Here is a 22,807-nt window from a genome sequence, read left to right on the forward strand (position 1 = left end):
CAAAAGGAGGAGGACCCTGCCCAAAGGCTTACAATCTAGAGGGAGAGGTAGGGACACGAAAGGTAGGGGTCCAGAATTCAGCTGTGGGTTTGGAGCACTTGTGAAGGCTGGTAGGCTAGAGTGAAAAGGTGAGTTTTGAGGCCCTTTTTGAAGATGTTGAAGGAGGGGGCTGCCCTAATGGGTGGAGGTAGGGAGTTCCATAGTGTTGGAGCAGCTCTTGAGAAGTTCTGGAGGCATGCATGGGGACTGGGTGATGCGGGGGGCGGTCAGGCGAAGTTCATTGGAGGTGCGGAGTAAGCAGCTAGGTGTGTACCTCTAAGTAAGATCGGAAATGTAGGATGGACAAATTTTATAGATGGATTTGTAGGTCAGACACAGTATCTTGAATCTGATTCTGGACTGGATAGGAAGCCAGTGGAGGCATTCATGGAGGGGATCCGCCTTGGTGGAGCAATGGGAGAAGTGGATAATTCTGGCTGCTGCATTCATGATGGACTGCAACGGGGCAATTCGGGTCATAGGGACACCAGACAGAAGGGCATTGCAGTAGTCAAAGCGGGAAATTATGAGGGCATGGATGAGGAGTTCGGTGGTGGCAGAGGTCAGGAAAGGGCGGATCTTGCAGATGTTATGAAGGTGGAAGTTGCAGGACTTTGTGAGGTTTTGGATGTGGGGAGTGAAGGAGAGTGCGGAGTCCAGGGTGACACCCAGACAGCGGGCTTGAGAGTTAGGGCGAATGGTAGTGTGGTTAACAGTGACAAGCACATCTGGGAGGTGCAGGGATGGCCGAGGTGGGGAGATCACAAATTCCGTTTTGTCTAGATTTAGTTTCAGGAACCTAGCGGACATCCAGGAGGAAGATGGCTGATGGGCAGGAGGAGACCTTGTCCATGGTAGTGGTTGGTATGTCAGGGGTGTGGAGGTAGATCTGGGTGTCATCTGCATACAGATGATAGTTAAAACCCATGGAGGAGATAACCTTGCCAATGGAGGATGTGTAAAGGGAGAATAGTAGGGGGCTAAGGACCGAGCCTTGGGGGACTCCCACGGAGAGATGGTTGGGGGTGGATGAGGACTCATTGAAGGAAGTTGTGAAGGAGCGGTTGGAGAGGTAGGATGAAAGCCAGGTCAGGGCGAGGTTGTGAATGCCAATGGACTGGAGTAGTAGGGGATGATCTACTGTGTCAAAAGCTGCTGAAAGGTCAAGGAGGAGGAGAATGGAGTATTTACATTCAGCTTTAGCTAAGGCAAGGTCATTGACCACTTTGGTGAGAGCCGTTTCGGTTGAGTGGGTTGCAGTAGGTCTAGCAGTGAATTGGCATTGAGGTACAAATGCAAGTAATACCTGCTGACAAGACCCCCGTTATTTATTGGTGGTAATTAACTTCTTTCCTCCTGCTGGTGGGTGTTCCCACCTCAGCTCAGGACAATGCGCACTTTTGTGGGTCTCGAACTCTCATTGATTCACATCATAAGCTGTGCGCTCATAGGCTACTGGTAACGAGAGCCGAGACGGTCAAAAAACAGCAGCAGCCAATTCACAGTTGCTGATAAGATTGTTTAATCTGGCTAATCAAACACAGAGAAGTTAATTTCTTTGGCAACTATATGTGGAATAAAGACTTTTCATTTTGTGCTGTGCAATAATTCAGGTACACTTTTAGGGTGACATCGGAAACTGATAACATCTACACTCTTATGGCCCATACTTACGCGCGTGTGTTGCGGCGACAGGTCACCCGTGAGTATGAGGCGCAACACGGGCGCGCACCCCGAACCGTCGCTTGTCGCTGCTGTCGCCAGGCGATTGGTGCGGTCAATCGCCCGGCGAGAGTTGCTGCCGCAACTCCGCCGCAACTGTCGCTAGTCCGCGTGGGTATACGGACTAGCGACAGCAACCAGCAGGGAATACCCTGAACTTCCGACGGGGGGAGGAACATCAGCGACAGCTTCCTTCGCGTCGGTTGCCAGGTCCCTCCGCCATGTGTATGCGGAGGGACCTGGCGACGAGCTGTCGCCGGCTTGTCGCGCACACGCTCCCGTGTGCTAGCGACAGGCCAGAAATGATGCCCGTGAGTATGGGCCATTACTCTGTAAGTGTCACACTGAGGCATTGTGTCACGCTTCCTGAAAAAAACAGGATCACAACAGAGGGGAAAGGTTGCATGTGTTGCTACTCATACAGCACGCGCAAAGTATGCGTCACTGCAACTGTAAATGTGCACTTTGTCTAACGCACAGCGTGCCTAGCGCTTTGCTGGCAGATTACACCGCACTGCTGATGTGCCGATGTGAGCGTGCCATTGCAACTTAATCACATTCCGTTTGTGATGTGATTATATTGTCTGACACAATGCAGCATTTCAGTGTGAAAGTAGCCTTAGCTCGCGTACGTGTAAAAACGCACCTGGAAAAAAGCCTGTAGGGGATTACATTTATTGGAATATCAGTATAATTACCGATATTCTACTGCTTAATTCCAGTAGTAGAATATCAGAAATCTTTTAATGACATAATCTAACTCGATTTGCACACAGAACCCTCCCTCTACTGATGCCTAACCCCACCCCAGACGGTGCCTAAGCCTTAATCCCCCACCCTGAATGTGCCTACCTATACCTTCACACACCCTCGACCCCCATGGGGGTGCCTAATTCTTAAACTCCACTTCAGGACGCAAAGCCGCAGGCTGTGACTAGTGGCAATACAAAGAAATGCGGGTGCCCGAGGCTGCAGCATTGTAGTGGCAATAAAGTGACATATGGGAGCCCAAGACTACACATAAAATATCATGCGCTGGGGCTACATAGCCCCAACACACTATATTTTATCGGTAGCCTCGGGCGCCCAAATGTCACTTTATTGCCGCTACAATCTCGGGCACCCGCATTTCTTTTTATTGCCACTATTCGCAGCCTCGGGCACCCATCCTTGCCGGTAATCACGGTCTCTGGTGCCCAAATTTTCCTGCACTACTGCTAGTCTCTGCATTTATCGTTATGTCCTTGCAAATGGCAAGGGGATAGAAAATGTAACCATTCCCTCTCCTATCTACACACACACGCACACACACACACACACACACACACACGTTTCAGGGCTTCTGTGGAAAAAGGATTTTCACCACAGAATTCTGTTGCGTTGCAGAGATAAGAAAAAGATCAGCTGCCAGCCTGTTCATCTTATTGTGTAGGGCTGCATGCTGGGCAAGCGTTCCTGTCAAAGCACAGTCTTATGTAAAAATGTTTTTACTAAATTTAAAAAAAAGTAGTAACTGCTAGATTATGACAACTCGGGCACCCATCCTTGCCGGTATTATGATGTTCGTTCTTTGTCTATTACGGGAAGGGGGTGGGGGTTGTTTGAGCTGAGCGTCACTACCTTTAAGGTTATAAGGTGCTGCTTCTTACCCCCCCCCCCCCAAAAAAAAAATCCGTATTTGTTAGGCCATCTTCCCCAGGAGAGGCTGCAGCTATGCCGCATTTTGCAGTTTCCAATTGAAGTGATGTATTCTGTGGGTGAGAGTACATCTCCTGGCAGGCATTGCAGTGATCACACGACTTCGCCGGGAAGTGCAGCGCAGCTGTGGTCTCTCCCAGAGAGTAGGTTGTTTAACGGTTTGAGCTTCCTCTGAGGTAAGTTCCAAAGTGGAACTTGCCTCAGAAGAAGTTATAACAAGTAAAACGGCCATCAGGCTAATTAGTGCCCTGCACCCACTGCTTCACCATTTGCCAGGTTTGTGTACCTTGTCTACAGTTGAGGTGTTAGTGTGGACACCGGGCTCTTTGTATGATCCTTCATTTAGTGCTATACTTCACCTTTTACTTTCATTGTCCTCTTCTTGGAAACGTTGGACCTCATTTATCCCAGTGTGTTTCGGATAGCAGTCCATGGGCTTGAAGGGCAAACTGGTAATATTGCTGTGGGCATACAGCGCACAGCAATATTACTGTTACTACCATCAGCAGTGTACCGCAAGTTATGCCATTAGCGCAACCCTCGTTACTTTAGTATAGTGAGCTTTGCTATGGTAATGTGTGCTACGAACGAGCATTACCATTAGTAACATGCGTTACCTTAGCAACATTTACGTTACTTGAGTACCGCGGCTCATGTTAATCGAGTAACATGCAGTGCACTGCTGCTGGTAGTAACGATAATATTGCAGCACATCAACATCCCGCAGTTTAGTGCATCAACCCCCATTTAACATATCGTAGAATGAACACAGATGGCCGTATCTTTTCCTGTGGATGATGGTTGCTGAGAACTTTGTCTTTTCACTTTTGGTCACATTGGCAACACTTGTCATGATCATCCCACTAGGGTAAAAGGAGGAACCTGATAGATAGCCACAGCCAACAGTGACATTTTTCTTTTTAACACTTTGAAATGGGACTTTATGTACCTTTTGGGGAAGAGGAGGTACTTCAAGGTTAACTGCACTTTAAAATAAATCATCTCAGTACAGAGACCTGGTTTACATATATTCATTTTCATCTCTGCAGCCATTGTACAGGATTAGTAACAGCGTGTTGTCTATTAGAGGAGTATGTTTGTTAATTACCGCAATGCCTCCTGCTTTGTGCAGCTCAAGCAGGAAAAGCAGGAGTTGTTGGGTAGGACGTACTTTCAGGGCTACACCAAAATGTATTGTTTTTTTGGTTGGGGGATAGAAATGCTGTTTGAATTCATGTACCCATTTTGATAACTATGCCTGATGGCAAATTGAAATGGAAATATCATTTTTGATTGACCATATGTAGCCCTATATGTCACAGATATTTTCCCAACGAAGGTGAAAGAAAGTGCAAAAAATTTGCACAGATGTATCTTTTCCTCTATGAAGTAATGAGACAAGCACTAGGGTCTATGGTTAAAACTATTGGAGTTGCAGGATGGTCAGGAAATGTGCACAGTTTAAAAGGAAATAAATATGGCAGCCTCCATATCCTTCTCAGTTCAGGTGTGCTTTATTTATTTATTTATTTATTTATTTATTTATTTATTTAAGCTTGCTTTTACAGGGTGGTAACCCTTTAATCACTGGATAGTAATATAGCTGGGCTTATACACTCTGTGGGTGCAGGTGACTTTTATTAGCTGCTGTTATTTGGCTTACTACAGCAGCACAGTGCAAAGAGAAAGCGGATTTACACTAAGCTCAAAGCAGCTTATCAGAAATCATTAATGTAATTAGTCTTCTTGGTTGATGAAGCTTACCATGTTGTCATCTATGACATGCTTTGGCTATTGGATATCTCATCTTGGATCTACTTCTGTAATAAGGCTAGGCTTGTGTCTGTCGCCCACTACAGCCTTCCAGCATTACCACACATTTGTTCTTGTTTTTTGTTTTTGTTTTGTTTCTGTATGGTGATCAAGGCTAGTGGAGATTGAGGTGTTTTCATTTTTATATACTTAATGTGTGCTTCTGGTTGCAGTTTGGACCTGTCGGAGCTTGCCAAGGCTGCCAAAAAGAAGCTGCAGGCGGTAAGTTCTGTTGTGCCAGCGTGAGGTGTGTCCCGAGTGTACATTATAGTGGCATTATACTCCAGTTTCATCTACTACGTACGTAAAGCATTAAACACAGCATAAGCGGCTAAAACCATCTGTTTTTCAAGTTTTCTTTTTTAACTTATTTAGCTGCAAATTGATGAGCTTGCCTTTGCTGACAAGCATTATAAACTGTAAACAAGACAGAACCTTTCTGCTGTATCCAGGAGGGAAACAGAACTTTCTCTCCTTTATTTGCTCACTGATTACGGTACTTAATTTGGAGTCAATCTGATAATTTGTCCCGCAGCTGGTAATTATATTAGTTAGAGGTGTAAATATGCATTCAAAGGAAATCAGGGCAGTCTTATAGTGTTTCCTATTCATTTTTTACTGTATTTAATGCATTAATGCAGAATTGTAATTTTGAGCGTAATTCCACTTGAAGTCTAATGCATTAATCCTTATTTCTACGTTTTCTTTTTTTATTTTATTTTACTCTGTTCTGTTTTCCATTTTATGACTTACCCTCTCCCCTTCTCGCTTGTCACTATTGCTGGCTGCCTTATTCTGACTGGCATATTTTGTTGTCTCCATTAATCATTTGCTGCACTAAAGCCGCAGTAATTACAGAACTGTCAGTTTGTCTCCGCTCTGGTGCATCCCACTGCTGTCATTATCTTCTTATCCATCACTTCTCCATCCTCTCTCCTTTGTGGTGATGGACACTTGTCCACTCCCTCCCGATATCCGCTGATTAACCCAGTCTTGCATTCCTTCACAGCTCAGTAACAGGCTCTTCGAGGAGCTGGCCATGGATGTCTATGATGAAGTTGATCGAAGAGAAAATGACGCAGGTAATAAAAACCAAAAACTCTGATACAAAATATAGTAAATAGTAGTAATATTAAACTCACAGCTCTGCCTTTCGTAGACAAATCCATAACCTCCTTGGCGGTAATCCCGAGCTAGGGTCGGGGCGGAAAACTGCAGCTCAGAGCAGTAATCTCGACCTCTGCTCGGGGTAGCTGACGGAGGCTGTGTGCAGAGCAATGCGCGCAGTGGTCGTTATTACATTCCTCTCAGGGGATCCCGACATCAGCCGCCATTCTTCTTCCGCTCCTCTGAGGCTCTGCTTCCTCCGGGTGAGATTGCCAGCTGATGTCATGACAACAGCCGTCAATCTCACTTTAGAGTTGCAGCGCCACCTAGAGGATGGAGGTAAAACTGCAGCGCTGGAGCCACGAATGTGAATCATTGTTGAACTGCTGCAGTTCTCCCTGGCAGCATGATTTTTTTTCTAGGTTTTAGGGTCTGAAAGGGTGCAAAAAAAATTGCACCACTTTAGACCCTAAAATCCGGAAAGAATCATAACGCCAAGGGGGTTAATGAATAATGGAGGAAGCCATGTTCTTGATATCAAAAGATTCAGAGGACAGGCATAACATCCAATCTATACTTTATAGGGGTGAAGATGACCACTTCCATAGGTTTTTGTAGAGAGGAAAGAAACTAATTCTCATAAAACTGATTAAACTTCGACTTTTTATTACCCATTCAGTTATCATATTTGCTTTTGTGCACAAGTATTATCATCCCTTTACAAATTACAAGTGTCCAAAGTACAGTTTATCTGCTCTAAAAGCTGCCATTGTAATGTATTGCATAGCTGCTGTATTTATATATTATAATGTATCCAATGAGAATTTGTCTTTTGTGTACTGTGATCCGTGTGCTTGTGTTCAGCTGAAACACTGCTAGGTTTCCTAATCAGCCACTAATAGTGGCTGATAAGGAAACCTAAACAAGATAATCACTTCCTCCACTTGATTTAAGCTTCCTACTGAAGAAGTTCTGTGTTTAACCGTTTGATTGCTGTTCTGCTACCAGTTGTTTTCTAGAAGTATGTATAATGCTGTAAGCAATCTTTTAGAGCAATGAAGAAATGCTGAGTTTCATACCACTTTAAAAGGAATCTGAAAAGAATTTTAAAAACAGATACTTACCTAAGGAGAGGGCCCTATAGAGCCTTCCCATTTTTCTGCCGGTCTCTGCGTTCCCCCGCAGGCTCCCCTCTTAGCAGTTCTCGACCAATTGGCTGTGGATTGCTCTCTTTCTGGTTGGGGAGACTTCGGAAGTCTTCGGAAGCACTCTGCTGCTCTTTCTGGCGAACTCGAGCGTGTGCAATACAGAGCCGCCGGTCTTTAGGAGCCCAAGTGCTTACAAAGATTGCTGAAGTCTCCCACAGCGGGAGATTCAAATGGAGCAGTCTGCGGGGAAACGAGGAAACCGGCAGGAGAACAGGAAGGCTCATTAGGATCCAGAGCCTTCCCTCTCCATAAGTGAGTATCTGTTTTTTTTATTTTTAAAAAGGCTACAGATTCACGTTAAAGAAGACCTGTACTGAAAAAAAGTTCCCCTGGGGGGTACTCCCCTCAGTAGGGGGAAGCCTCTGGACCCTATCGAGGCTTCCCCTGTCCTCCTGTGTCCCAGGGTGGTCTCGCTGCAGCCCCGGAACGCACAGGTGACAAATCCGACAGCCTGTGCAATATTTACCTTTTCATGCTCCAGCGGGGGCGCTGTTGCGGCTCTTCTGGCGGAGATAGGCGAAAATAGCTGATCTCCGTCGGGTCCGCTCTACTGCGCAGGCGCAGGAGACTTGCGACTGCGCGTCACACAAGCGCCCCACGCGCTACATGCCGGAAGTCGCATGGGGCCTGAATGTGGAAATGAGGACGGCAGCATGAACCACCCGAATGTTGGCCTGAGATTTTCCAGCATGTCGGATTGACACGTGATCAATTTCAGCCCGAAATGGGTTGCATTGTTGATTAGGCATGCTCTTGGCGCCACCGATTTTCATTCCATTATAATTATCGAAACGGATGTTCAGTCAGCTGCCAAGTCTATGGGCACTTTTTGTTCACCCTCCTGGATTTGCCATTTATTATAAATAGGGGTAATTAAAGGAAATCATAGCTCAGTAAAAATAAGTGTGGGATATACCTGGGGTTTCCTCCTGCCCCATCCGCAGGGATCGCTCCCACGCCGCCATCCTGAGTCTTCTCCTGCGACGATACCGGGTCCTGTAACTTCCTCCAGTTGCGGCCAGTCTGACGCAAGGGAAGTGCGCTCTTTACGTATCTCTCCAGCAGCCACTGGAGAGACACCTAGAGGGCGCACTTCTCTTGCGGAGACTGGCTGCAACTGGAGGAAGTTACGGGACCCGGTACTGTCGCAGGAGAAGACTCAGGATGGCGGCGTGGGAGCGATCCCTGCGGATGGGGCTGGAGGAAGCCCCAGGTATGTCCCACACTTTTATTTTTACTGAGCTCTGGTACGCTTTCAAGAAAAAAATAAATACAAGATGGTTTTTGCACAAAACTTGAAATATATGTAAACAAAAACATGAGCCTGAACTTTGACTATTACTTTGTGTCCACACCCTTCCATTATAACGCTGCAACTAATAACACATCGTAACTTTAAATACAGTATATTTTGCCAGTATGTTTCACAGAGCATTGCAGCAGCACATTAAACCATTCACACCAGTGCTTCCACTAGACCTGTGCACATACAATACACTGTGTATAGTTTTATCTGCTGGATTGCTGCTTCTCTCCTGTTGCCGCACCTCTGTTTATTTATGAACGATTTGGCACTCTTAGCTAGTGAGCATCTCGAAATCCCTTACTTATTAAACACTTCTGATAAGTTTTCTTACATCATCTACATAATGCCTTTTCAGAACCTAGAAATCAAAAGCGTTCACTGAATAACAGGTGGGAGTAAATTATAGCCAAATAGAAAAGAGACTTCAACGCATGCAGTCTTACGTCTGTGCTGTATTTGAATTGAAAGGAGAACCAAGCATCGGCTGATGCTCAGGGCAGATTCACTCCCCCATAGGGTATATGGAGAACGCATCGGCTTGGCCAGGATTATTGCGGAGTGCACAGAAGTGCCGTCTGCTTGCTGCAACAAAATAGGAGCCGTTCCTGCTCCCGACCAAAGGAAGGTGCAGGGGTTGTAGCGACCTGTCCTCCAGTATGCATACAGACTGTTTCGGATTGGTTGATCCTCATCAGTGCATGGCATGGAATAATGTGGCTCTATGGAGCAGGACTTGAACCACCCAGAGTTACAGACTACCCAGTAACTCCGGGTGTTTAACCTATTTTGGTTCCTGGACGTAGAAACTACGTCCAGGAACCATGCGCGCTACCGTGGCCGATCGCGCGCGGGCACGCGCACTCCCGGCCGCGGATTCGGTAGCCAAGGAATCAATGTATCGGGCTATGGTGCCCGATCGCGGATTCCTCTCCCCCGCTGAAAATGCGACAGCTTCTCTCGGAAGCTGCGCCTTTTCTGGCCGTTCCCTCCCCGATGAGTCACTCTAAGCGTGTGTTACGCTTAGAGTGACGTCATGTAAACAAACTCATGGCCGCCATCTTGTGGCCAAAAAGTAAAACTACAACTAAAATGAAAAAAAAATTAAATATAACACACAATTACATTATAAAACTATACTTTACATCCCACCCTCCCAAAAATACCCAAATAAAATGTTTAATATAAAAAAAAAAACCATTACAATAAAAAAAAATGTAAATATTTACCTAAGGGTCTAAACTTTTTAAATATCAATGTAAAGATGAAATATTTCAATATTTTTTTTATTTTAAACTTGTAAATAGTGATAGATGCAAAACGGAAAAAATGCACCTTTTTTTCCAAATAAAATATTGTCGCCATACATTGTGATAGGGACATAATTTTAACGGTGTAATAACCGGGACAAATGGGCAAATACAATACGTGAGTTTTAATTATGGAGGCATGTATTATTTTAAAACTATAATGGCTGAAAACTGAGAAATAATGATTTTTTCCGTTTTTTTCTTATTCTTCCTTAAAAATGCATTTACAGTAAAGTGGCTCTTAGCAAAATGTACCCCCCAAAGAAAGCCTAATTGGTGGCAGAAAAAACAAGATATAGATCAGTTAATTGTGATAAGTAGTGATAAAGTTATAGGCTAATGAATGGGAGGTGAACATTTCTCAAGTGAAAACGACGGAACCTGAATTAGTTAAAGTCCTACTCCATAGAGCCATATTAATCCATGCCATGCACTGATGAGGATCAACCAATCCGAAACAGTCTGTATGCATGTTGGATTATTATGGCTCTGTAAAATTAACAAGATGACACATCATTGCATTCCAGCGGTTCTAGAGGTGTGGCTACCTTACAGGGACAACAAGGGATAATTTGCATATTCAGCAGTGATGCATCATGGGAGACATCATATACTCACTCCAACCTGAATTATCGCAAATTCTTTCTGTTTTAAGAAGGCAAACTTTTTTGTTTTGCTCAACATTTTAGTAAGAGTGCTTTTTGGTCATTTGTAGCCCCTTACACACTCCAATGAGTTCTGGTTCACCATAACCTTGCTAGGTAGTCTAACATTTTACAGAGCAACATCAATCCAACCTGTACAAAGCGTTTAGAGATATTTGAAATGTTTGTAAGTAGCTCCTGTACACCCCTATGATCTGTGATCCTGAACCTATGTGGACTTGGTACTACAGCCTGCATATTGCACTCTACAGACTGGCAATAGCAAGCTTGTATGAACTTTTGGAGCAGAGCCAAGTAGGCCAAGACATCCCAGGAGCCCTTTCAAAATAACTAGGTGAGACCAAATTGCCCTCATTGGGCGCTCTCCTGTTACAGGATCTATAAGCTTGGCTCACATATATTTTCCACTGCATACAATACTGGGGTAGGCATTTTGATCACATCTACTAGTTATTTGTTGACTTTTTAAAATGCCAACATATGCAGTGCAGGACAATAAATAGGGATGCATACAACGTTAGCAAGAGGTAGTAGACAGAGAGGTAGCACAAGGTTATACATGCAAACAGGGTATAACATGCATGATCATGTGATTTTAACAGAGACCCAGCACTTCAAGTCCGAGTCTGTCCTTTGTGATCGACCCTGCCAAAGACTTACATTCTAAAGGGGAGGGGAGAAACACACTAGTTAGTGCTGCAGAATAGATGCTGGGCTAAGTGTTAAAGAGACACTGAAGCGAAAAAAAAAATATGATATAGTGAATTGGTTGTGTACTATGAATAATTACTAGAAGATTAGCAGCAAAGAAAATATTCTCATACTTTTATTTTCAGGTATATAGTGTTTTTTCTAACATTGCATCATTCTATATTATGTGCAGATTACACAACACTCAGCATTCAAAATGAGTCTTTCAGAGCAGTCTGTGAAGTAATGACCTCTCCTCTAGCAGAGGAAAAGTAAACAGTTCACTTACAGTTGAGATAATAAAAGTCAGATAACAGCCCTCTCCAGACTAAAGGCCCATACACACGTCGGATTTTAGCGAACGACCCGTCGTTTGAACGTTCCGTCGTTTGGACGTTTCCGCGTAAAATCCGATGTGTGTACAGACTATCGTTCGGGTCATAAGACTGGTTACCAGCGATCTGCCCGGCGGATTTTAAAGTCTTAAAATCCGACGTGTGTATGGGCCTTAGACTTAGTCCTAGAGTTAATGGCTTGTTTGCATAGAGATAACAACTGGAGTTTCTTAACTCTTCCTGTACTGGAAACAATTAGACTGATGTATCTGATCTTAATGTTTTATTTCTTAGCTGTACTACACATACAAATCATAATATCATAATTTTTTTTCGCTTCAGTGTCTCTTTAAAGGGTACCTGAGACAAATAAAGTTTTATACACACCTGGGGCTTCCTCCAGCCCCCTACAGGCTGGTTGGTCCCTCGATGCCCTCCTCCACTGCCTGGATCTTCCGCTAGGTTGCAGTCTGGCCGTGCACGTTCCCACGACTGGCGCAGAACTTTCCTGGCGACAGGAACCAGAAGAGCTCTGCCAGGACAAACGTCAAAATGGGGACCCTGAAACATTTACTACATTCTACTGTATGTCACTGCGGTGCCTCTTTAACTCTTCCCCATTCTACCCCAAAAAAAGTCCTATTTGTTGCTGTTTGTTTCGCTTGGACAGGAAATTATGAAAATCCTCTCTAATAAAACCCCTGTGTCCCTGCGTAGCGTTGTCTCTGTCCTTGGGTCTGTTCTTTTTGCTACTGCGCATGTGCACAGCACGGACAGCCCTTGAGACAGGAGGATGGGGCCAGCGAGCCGGGCGGGTGTGCGCGGGCGGAAGGGTGCGCGTGCGATGGGTGCACGCATCATGGGCAGTATAAAAACAAACTTAGGGCCTTTTTCCACTAGCCTGCGATTTGCGATTTGCTTCTGATCGCAAATCGCAAGGTACATTAAACTAATGGAAACTGCAGCAGCAATTTCCATTACTGCGATCCGATTGCGATGCGATTTTGGTTAAAGCGCAATCGTTGTCCTGCCGCGTTTTGTATGCGATTGAGCTGGACTATGAGTATAGTAGCTCAATCGCAATCGCATGGTGGAAATTGAAACGCGATTGCGATCGCGATCGCATTTCATAGTGGAAAAGAGCCCTTAGTCTGTTTTTAAACGGGCTTGGGTCTACTAGTTCTCAGATAAGTCATGAAAAGGGTCACACCACTTTTTTGTTTTCCCTCCTAAGATTGCACTTTCATTTTTCTTTCCTTTTTTGAAATTATTTTATTTACATCACCTGTTGATAGCACAAACCTTTACATGCATACCATTCCCACCTTGCAGGCATCATATGCTAAAAACCTCAGCAGCACTTTCATTTGATGCTTTAAAGTGTGATCAGTGTGACTTTCCTGTCACCTACAGTGGAAGTATTATAAGGGCTGGTTCAGACGGGCGTTTTTGTGGCGTTTAACGCAGCGTTTCAGACGCAGCGTTTTTTGGGATCTACTGCCATCCCATGCAAGTGAATGGGAGCGTTTAGAGCTGGCTTTTGCAGGCTTTCATGAAAGCCTGGCGGTAGATCCCAGCGTTGCGTCTAGTCTCAAAAGCAACATGCTGCTTTCATAGGCGGTAAACGCGAGGAAACAATAGCAGAGACCAGAACTGCTAGCCTTGAACGCTTTTCAAAAGCCTTCAAAAGCTAGCTTTTAAACGCTGGCGTTTGAACGCAATGCCAAGCAAAAGCTCAGCAGACGCCCGTGTGAACCAGCCCTATGTCTGCTGGTGACAGTTGATGTCATCTGCTTGCTGTAAAGCTTTGCTGGGTGTGTTTCAGTCCTGTGTGCGGTGCAGGGACATCCTGCAGGCCCATGTTACTTGGAACTTTGGTAAACACGACAACAACAAACTTTTTTTTTTTTTCATCCCAGTGCAGTCCTTCCCCTTTGCTCTAGACGGTGACGTCACCTGTCACGGCTGCCAAGACAGTTGTGGGAAGAGGAATCATCCAAGACTGTTGCATTAGGCATCCAGCAGGTTAACCCCGTCTAGCCCTCATCCTTGTCAGCTACAAGATACATTTTCTAACAAAAAAGGAAACCGCAGGAGATCAGCGATGAATAAGTCACCAAGTGGCTGATATAAGCTCTCTTTTTCTGATGGAGCAGTTCCTGACCCATCCCACATTCCTTGTAGCTGCCAACATTCTCGGTAATGTAAGCAGGCTCTAACAGGGGTTTTCATGTTAAGGGAGCAGACGGAACGTTTTATGCTGCATCTTTTTACTCACCCCTGCTGCAGAGATCATCTGTGGACTGCATCTCAGGCTGGTCATTACTCTACTCAGAGCTAAGAGAAGCCAGCACTCCTCTCTTGTATCTTCCTCCTAAATCTACCTCCAATTCATCTTGGAGATCTCCCTGGATATATGTGGCGTCCCGAAGCCAGGTATCACTTGCACCTTGTGGGATGTAGACCACTTTGGTACGGTACCTCTCATCTGTGCTTATTCATACTTTATTTTTATTTATTTTTTTAGTAGAGATCTTAAAAGACTAAATACAATATGCATCTTTTGCTGGAGCTGCGATTACTTTTGAGCATCTAGTTTTGTAGCACTTGAATTCAGATGCTGGCTACTTATGGCTGTACAGAACTGCAGGTTAGTTCAGATGCTGGTAATTTAGGATTACTGTACAGAACTGCAAGATAGCTCAGATGCTGGTAATTTAGGATTATACTGTACAGAACTGCAGGTTAATCCAGATGCTGGTTACTTTTGACTGTGCAGAACTGAAGTTTAATCTTGATGCTGGTAATTTAGGACTGTACAGAACTGCAAGTTAGTTAGTTCAGAAGCTGGTAACTTGTGACTATACAGAACTGCAAGTTAGTTCCGATTCTGGTAACTTAGGACCTTTACAGAATTGCAAGTTAATTCAGATGCTGGTAATTTAGGACTGTACAGAACTGCACATTAGTTCAGATGCTGGTAAGTTAGGATTGTACCAAACTGCAAGTTAGTTCAGATGCTGGTAAGTTAGGATTGTACAGAACTGAAAATTAGTTTAGATGCTGGTGATTTAGGATTGTAAATTCCAATAAAAAACTATTGTTACTGATTTAGGATTGTACAGGACTGCAAGTTTTAAAGCAAGTCATTGTGGCTGATCTGTTGCAGTAACAATAGATTGTATACCACCCTGCATTTAACTTTTCATGATTCTGACTGGTGTAAACTGATTTCAAAATAAAGAATTTTGATTGGTTGCAGTTAACTTATTGCACCCTGAACTGATTGGGTACATATAGTGCAGTTTTGTGCTCATTTGGTCAAATGTTGCGTATGTAATCCTTGCTGTTGCACTGGTTTAATGGGGCACATTGACAGTGCACAGATACATTTTGGCATTGATTCTGTGATATAAGGTACTGGCATATACTGCACACCAGTGTTTACCGTTGTTATTATTATTATTGCATGTGCCTTTAAATAAAAAATTGTGCTTGCCAAGTACCCATTTTGTGGGTAACCTTGTGTCAAGTTCCCCTGTGATGCGTATATTACTCCATCACAGAGGATCAATGCCTTTTAAGATTTTATTTGACTAAAATACTTTTTTCAAGTTTTTTTTTTTTTTTCACTTTATATTTTATTTACATTTTAAAACTTACTATGACTTGACCTTGACAAGTTCAAGTTCAAGCCCAAGCCCAACATAAGACCTCCCAACCCTGCTGGAGTACATATGCATACTACCTTTAGGGAACCCAGGCTGTAGACTGTAGAGTGTAGTCTACTTGGATATCTCTGTCTAAATATCAGGGCTGTGGAGTCGGTACAAAAATCTTCCAACTTCGACTCCGGGTACCCAAAATGGCTCCGACTCCTCGACTCCGACTCCTTAGTCTAATTGGGCTGTGGATTTTGTACAAAAATCATTCGACTCCCAACTCTGACTCCTCGGTTTATGAAATCAACGACTCTAACTCCGATTCCGGGTGCCCAAAATTACAACGACTCCTCGACTCCGACTCCACAGCCCTGCTAAATATACTTACCTGTAAAGCCTGCAGATGCTGTGCAGTGTGGCAGACACTCTGAACTCATGTTCCAGCAGCATGTCCAGCAGGTTGTTAAAAGTAACTTTATCTCAAAAGTGGACCAGAACTCTTGCACAAGACAGAAGGAAGACAGAGAAATGACCCCTGTATGTATATAGAGAGTTTAGCCTGTCTAATTCCCCTGATCTATGCATTGTAGTTTGATCTATTCAGCTATGTCAGCTCAGGAATCTCCTCTGCCACAGCAGAGCAGCTAATTTAGGATGTTAACAATATGTCTGCTTCCATGAGAGCAGGAAGTAGACACACTGCAGATTTATTGCAGCATTTGTGTCATCTGTAACAAAGAAATGTTTTTATTTATAGGTTGTTATGCTGTTGCGTATCTTTTAGAGCAGAGAGGATGTTCTGAGTTCAGGTCCACTTTAAGGTTTCTTCTGAAAAGACTGAATGTGAACGGTCGGCGTAGCTGAGGAGCTATGGGCCCCGATGCAAGTTTTACATTGGGGGCCCCCAAGCACTTTATTTATAACAATTGATACAGCGAACCTAAACCTGCCAATGGCAACCACAGTGTCAGAGCTGCAAGAAAGGGATGGGGAACAGCTTGTTAATGATTACCACTATTTAAAGTATCTCTAGAAGTGATTATTATGAGCACAGGACCAATAGAGCGTTAATACTGCAGTTGAGGGAGGGCCCTTCGGGGCCCCGATGCGGTCACTACCTCTGCAACCCCTATTGATATGCCCCTGGTACTGATATGTTTACTGCTAATTAGTACTGTTATTTCTGGAGTGTTGCATTCAGTGTACTGCCAACTCACTAGTGTCCTCCTACACTTCCCTCCAGCAGAGGGCGTCTGGCCTGCATCAAAAGCTGTCATTCCACTGCTAGATGGTGTTTGTAAAATAAAATATTTGGCAGGCTTCTTAGGGAACAGGCTGTATCTTTGCTAAATAAACATCTGTTAAATCTATATTTTCTTGGAGTCAGAAGCAGAGGTGTGCACAGAATCTCCACCTATCCCCACCTGTCCTTGCTCATTTTGCATCATCCCATCCCATCCCTGGAGATGAGAATGGATCTAAAAGGAACAGAGATGATTAGAGTTTCTGCCCCTGTTCACTTATCTTATTGGCTTTTGATGTGGTAGCTAAGGGACTACCCGCCGTGCAGGAATGGAGTCCTTGGGTCATTTTCTAGACCGGAAACCATACGGATGGAGTTATGCTGGTAGGAATAAAAAAAGCCACAGTACACCCCCCCCCCCCCCCCCCATCGCCGCAATTTCCGCTAACTTGTGTCAAGGAATACCTTGGGGTGTCTTCTTTCTAAAATGGGGTCACTTGTGTGGTTCCAATACTGCCCTGGCATTTTAGGGGCCCTAAACTGTGAGGAGTAGTCTAGGATTTTACAGGTCATTCTGAGGCATTTGGTTTCTAGACTACTCCTCACGGTTTAGGGCCCCTAAAATGCCAGGGCAGTATAGGAACCCACAAGTGACCCTATTTTAGAAAGAAAACATCCCAAGGTATTCCATTAGGGGTATGGTGAGTTCATAGAAAATTTTTTTTTTTTTTTTTTGGTCACAAGTTAGCAGAAATTGATTTTTGTTTTGTTTTTTTCCACAAAGTGTCATTTACCACTAAAATAAAATAAAAATCTCATTTACAGAGATATTTCTCTCACCCAGTATGGATATGTGTAAAAATACACCCCAAAACACATTCTACTACTTCTCCTGAGTACGGCAATACCACATGTGACACTTTTTTGCAGCCTAGGTGCGCTAAGGGGCCCAAAGTCCAATGAGTACCTTTAGTATTTTACAGGTCATTCTGAGGCATTTGGTTTCTAAAGGTACTCATAGGACGTTGGTCCCCTTAGCGCACCTAGGCTGCAAAAAAGTGTCACATGTGGTATTGCCGTACTCAGGAGAAGTAGTATAATGTGTTTTGGGGTGTATTTTTACACATACCCATGCTGGGTGAGAGAAATATCTCTGTAAATGAGACTTTTATTTTTATTTTTTTTTACACACAATTGTCTATTTACAGAGATATTTCTCCCACCCAGCATGGGTATGTGTAAAAATACACCCCAAAACACATTATACTACTTCTCCTGAGTATGGCGATACCACATGTGACACTTTTTTGCAGCCTAGGTGCACTAAGGGGCCCAAAGTCCTAGGAGTACCTTTAGGATTTCACAGGTCATTTTGAGGCATTTGGTTTCCAGACTACTCCTCACGGTTAAGGGCCCCTAAAATGCCAGGGCAGTTTAGGAACCCCACAAGTGACCCCATTTTAGAAAGACAACACCCCAAGGTATTCCGTTAGGAGTATGGTGAGTTCATAGATTTTTTTTTTTTTTTGGTCACAAGTTAGCAGAAATTGATTTTTATTGTTTTGTTTTTTTCACAAAGTGTCATTTTCCACTAACTTGTGACAAAAAATAAAATCTTCTATGAACTCACCATACACCTTAACGGAATACCTTGGGGTGTCTTATTTCTAAAATGGGGTCAGTTGTGGGATTCTTATACTGCCCTGGCATTTTAGGGGCGCAAAACAGTAAGGAGTAGTCTGGAAACCAAATGCCTCAAAATGACTGTTCAGGGGTATAAGCATCTGCAAATTTTGATGACTGGTGGTCTATGAGGGGCTGAATGTCGTGGAGCCGGTCATAAGCAGGGTGGCCTCTTAGATGACAGGTTGTATTGGCACTGAAGTGCAGGAAGCGCAGGATGTTCTCAAATCGTGACCTGGACATGGCAGCAGAGATCATGGGCATGTGATGTATTGGGTGCGTAGACCAATAAGACTGCAATACATTCTTTTTTACTAGACCCATGTAAAGGAGAATGCCCAAAAAAATGTTACATTTGGAAACTTGGAGTGGTTTCCACCGAAAAGGCTGGGCATGGTAGCTTCTCGGATTGGCGGTTGCGTATTGTGTGGCATAACGGTTGGTCTCAGCCACAATTAAGTAGTAGAGATCCACGGTGCAGAACAGATGAAAAAAGTCTAGGGCCGATCCTAGATTATCTGTCTCCACCTGGACTCCAGACTGGGCGGTGAAAGCGGGCAGTTCGGGTGCGATGGAACCAGGGGATTGCCAATTGGGATTTGCCAGCACCTCTGGGAGACTATGGGTAGTACGGGCCCGTTTTGCTGGTGGCTGCGACTCGGGTTTTAATGCACATGCCACTGAACCAGTTTCCACTACCATGTTGGTGCTCGCCACTTCACCAGGGTCTATGGTAGTGCTGGTGCCAGGTCCAGCTGGTGCACGCCTCACCAAGAAAACTCGGATCAGCGCTAGCACCACTCTGCTACCCTTGAGTCTGATTCTGCGGTCCAGGGACATGGGGTGTGGTACGCTTGGCTCTAGCCGGGACCTTAACCTCATCATTGCTATCGGTCAGAGAGCCACTGCTGTTCACCGGTTCGTATTCTGACCCGGATGATTCGTTGGATGAGGCTTCCCAATCGCACTCACCCCACTGGGCCAGAATCGTGGCGGCCTCTTCAGCGGAATACCCCTTTTTTGCCATGGCGGACTGCTAAATTTAGGAGGTGTTCCTCTGAGACTACCCAGGAAAAAGAGCACCTACCTAGTAAAAGGGAGTACTTGTGAAGTAGAAAGCTGTGGTCACTGAGTTTTGAATAAAAAAAATCAAAACTGATCTTTACAGTGCCACAGCTGTGTTTTTTTTTGCAGTGATCAGAAAAACAAATTCTGTCACTGCGGTGGGGCGGGCTGAACGCAAGTGCAGGCAAACGATCAGGCCTGGTCGGTCAAACACTGCGTTTTTAGTGTATCCTAGTGACCCTAATATAGATCTGACTGCGATCAGTAATGATCACTTACAGATACTATATAGTAGCAATGCTGATGAGCGACAGTGATGATGCTAATCAGCAACTAATTAGTGACTGCGATGTGGTGGGCTGGGTGCTAACTAACGTGAACTACTCAATGAAGGGCCCTAGCTAAATAACTGGCCTAACTGTTAACAGGGGGGGTGATTGGGGGGGGGGTGGTCTGAGGGGGATCTAAAGGTTTGGGCAGGTGATCAGAAGCCCGCAGGGGGCAGGTTAGGGCCTGATCTGATGGGTAGGAGTGCTAGGGGGTGACAGGAGGTGATTGATGGGTGTCTCGGGGGGGGGGGGGGGGGTAGATGCAATCAATGCGCTGGGGAGGTGATCAGGTGGGGTGTGAGGAGTCTCTGAGGGTGTGGGCGGGTGTTTGGGTGCCCGCAAGGGGCAGATTAGGGTCTGATCTGATGGGTAGCAGTGACAGGGGTGACTGGGTGATTGATAGGTGATCAGTAGGTGATTACAGGGGAGAATATATGCAAGCAATGCACTGGTGAGTTGATCAGAGGGTGATCTGAGGGTGTGGACCGGGGTTTGGGTGCCTGCAAGGGGCAGATTAGGGTCTGATCTGATGAGAGGGGGTGATTGATGGGTGATTAGAGGGGAGAACAGATATAAACAATACACTTGGGAGGTGATCTGATGGCGGGTCTGCGGGTGATCTGAGGGTGTGGGCGGGTGATCAGGTGCTCGCAAGGGGCAGGTTAGGGTCTGATCTGATGGGTAGCAGTGACAGGGGATGATTGATGGGTGATCAGTGGATGATTAGAGGGGAGAACAGATGTAAACAATACACTTGGGAGGTGATCTGAGGGCGGGTCTGTGGGTGATCTGACGGTGTGAGCAGGTGATCAGGTGCTCGCAAGGGGCAGGTTAGGGTCTGATATGATGGGTGGCAGTAATATAAACATGAAGCACAGAGTCTTGCAGTCTGGGGAGGATCTGAGGCTTTATAAATTTGCATACAGAATTGGCATAGTCCTGCATCAGTCCTGAATTGTTATCATCTCGTTCACCATCCCTAAATTGTACCAACAAGAAAGGAAACCAGAATTGAAAGGGTGGCTCAGTATAGTCAGCATCTGGTATGGCTCTAAAGCTTCGTACACACAATAGACTGCAATCGTCGTAAACGATGGATCGGCAGAGAGACGTTTTTAAAAAAGTGTCCCAACAATGGTAAGACAGCAATTATCGTCCATGCAGACCAGTCTGTCCTGGTGGATCGGTTCATACCAAACCATTCAAAGTACTTGCGTATGGCAAATCCTCATTTTCCAGCTTCCGGTAACAATCCGATTGGCAGCTGCAGAATGTGTGCCGACATCATTTATTTGTCGCCAACCACTGGGGATTGCTCGTTTTTGACGACCGTGGTCTATTGTGTGTACAGAGCTTAACAGTAAAGCATTTCTGGTCATATGAAGGAATTAGATATAAGTGACTTTTAAAATTTGCCAATTAAATCCTGATTAAGAGTATAATTCTTTAATAAAAATTACAAACCTACTGAAAAGAAATCTGGTTTAAAGTGGACCTGAACTCTTGCATAGGACAAAAAGAAAACCTAGAGAAATGCACCCTACTTCCCCCTCATCTGTGACTAATCACAAGTTGTAAATTGTGAGATTTATTGTAGGATTTTTATCAGTTGTAGCAAAGAAATTTTTTTCTTTAAAAGTTATTATGCTGTTGCGTATCTTTTAGAGCAAAGATGACATTCTGAGTTCAGGTCTGCTTTAATTGCCCTAATTTAGCCATAACTAGAGATGACGCATGCAAGAACATGGCATAAGCATAGGTTTGCACTGCTATTCTTTACTTAAGATTGTCCTCCGAGAAATCACGATGTGTTTTCCTGCCACACAGATCAGTCACAGAGGAAGGGTGGACCTTACAGGACATGCTTGCATTTATACAGCAGTTTTGTATTGCTGATTGTGATGACCATTAGCCAGGAAACCTCACATTACCCTACAATTAGCAAGTTTCCCTTCCCTTCTGACTTGCCAGCGTGTCCGTTCTGAATATTAATTAAACATACTGGTATCTAATGTTTCATATTGAAAGATAATATAGTATAGATATACAGGTGTGGTCACAGTCTGCAATCCCAGAACCACCACCAACAGCTAACCGTAAACACCCCTGTAGGGCAGAGGGGCATTACTGTTATTTTCAGTATGAAAGATGTTTGGGGACAGTTGAAGGGTGTTGAGATGCTAAATATTTACCAACCGATAGAGGAAGATGGATCCAGCAACGTTCTCCTAACGACAAGTATTCCATGATCCATCTTCCGGCCGGCGAGTCCACGCGACGCCACACAACGGGCGTGAACGGAAAGTCAAGCGATCACCGTAGTTTGTGCGGAGTTGTCAAGGATCTAAAGATCCAATCCTGACGGTTGATATTGCCACACGTCGCAAAACATCATTCACGTGATCGCGCACCTGTACCCACATTGTAAGATCGCAAAAACAATCACTTGTCACTCAAAAAATCACCGGCCATTGGAAAAATCCTTGGGAAAATCATGTGCTGGGTGTGGGCCTTTAGATGATTTATTCAATTTTATCCAAGTTGAATTTTAGGTACTTGCCTACAAAGTGACTGTCAACATGAAACTTTATCTGGGACAAAGAGAGACAAGTCAGGGGTGGAAGATAGACAATAAATTGGGGTGTAAAGTTGTAAACTGAATAAGGACAGGAGTTTGTCAAAGAAGGAGGTGTAAAGAGAGAAGAGGTGAGGTCCATAGACAACCTTGGGGAACACTGTCAGGGTAGACGAGTGAGATAGTACCCATTGAAAAAAACTTGGAAAGAGCAGTCACAAACAATGTAAGTTAGGTAAGGTACTGTTGCCTGTACCTACAGAGTGTAGGGTCTGGAGTAAGAAGGTAATAATAAGTGGTGATTCTGTCAAGATCAGAATTTATGTACGAAGAGTTCTGCTTTAATCCATACATTCATATG

General features: G+C 44.5%; 1 protein-coding gene across 5 annotated transcripts in view; it reads left to right on the plus strand.

Annotated features, from left to right (window-relative positions):
• The window catches only part of GIT1 (GIT ArfGAP 1), a 209,102-nt gene that overhangs the window by 144,649 nt on the left and 41,646 nt on the right, over positions 1–22,807 (plus strand). For all 5 annotated transcript variants that reach the window (XM_068270339.1, XM_068270342.1, XM_068270341.1 and 2 more), the window contains 2 exons: positions 5,445–5,493; positions 6,281–6,353. In XM_068270339.1, the coding sequence (XP_068126440.1) occupies positions 5,445–5,493; positions 6,281–6,353 (122 nt within the window). The remainder of the gene's footprint in view (positions 1–5,444; positions 5,494–6,280; positions 6,354–22,807) is intronic.

Source organism: Hyperolius riggenbachi, chromosome 2 (assembly GCF_040937935.1).
Source record: "Hyperolius riggenbachi isolate aHypRig1 chromosome 2, aHypRig1.pri, whole genome shotgun sequence".
Taxonomy (NCBI): domain Eukaryota; kingdom Metazoa; phylum Chordata; class Amphibia; order Anura; family Hyperoliidae; genus Hyperolius; species Hyperolius riggenbachi.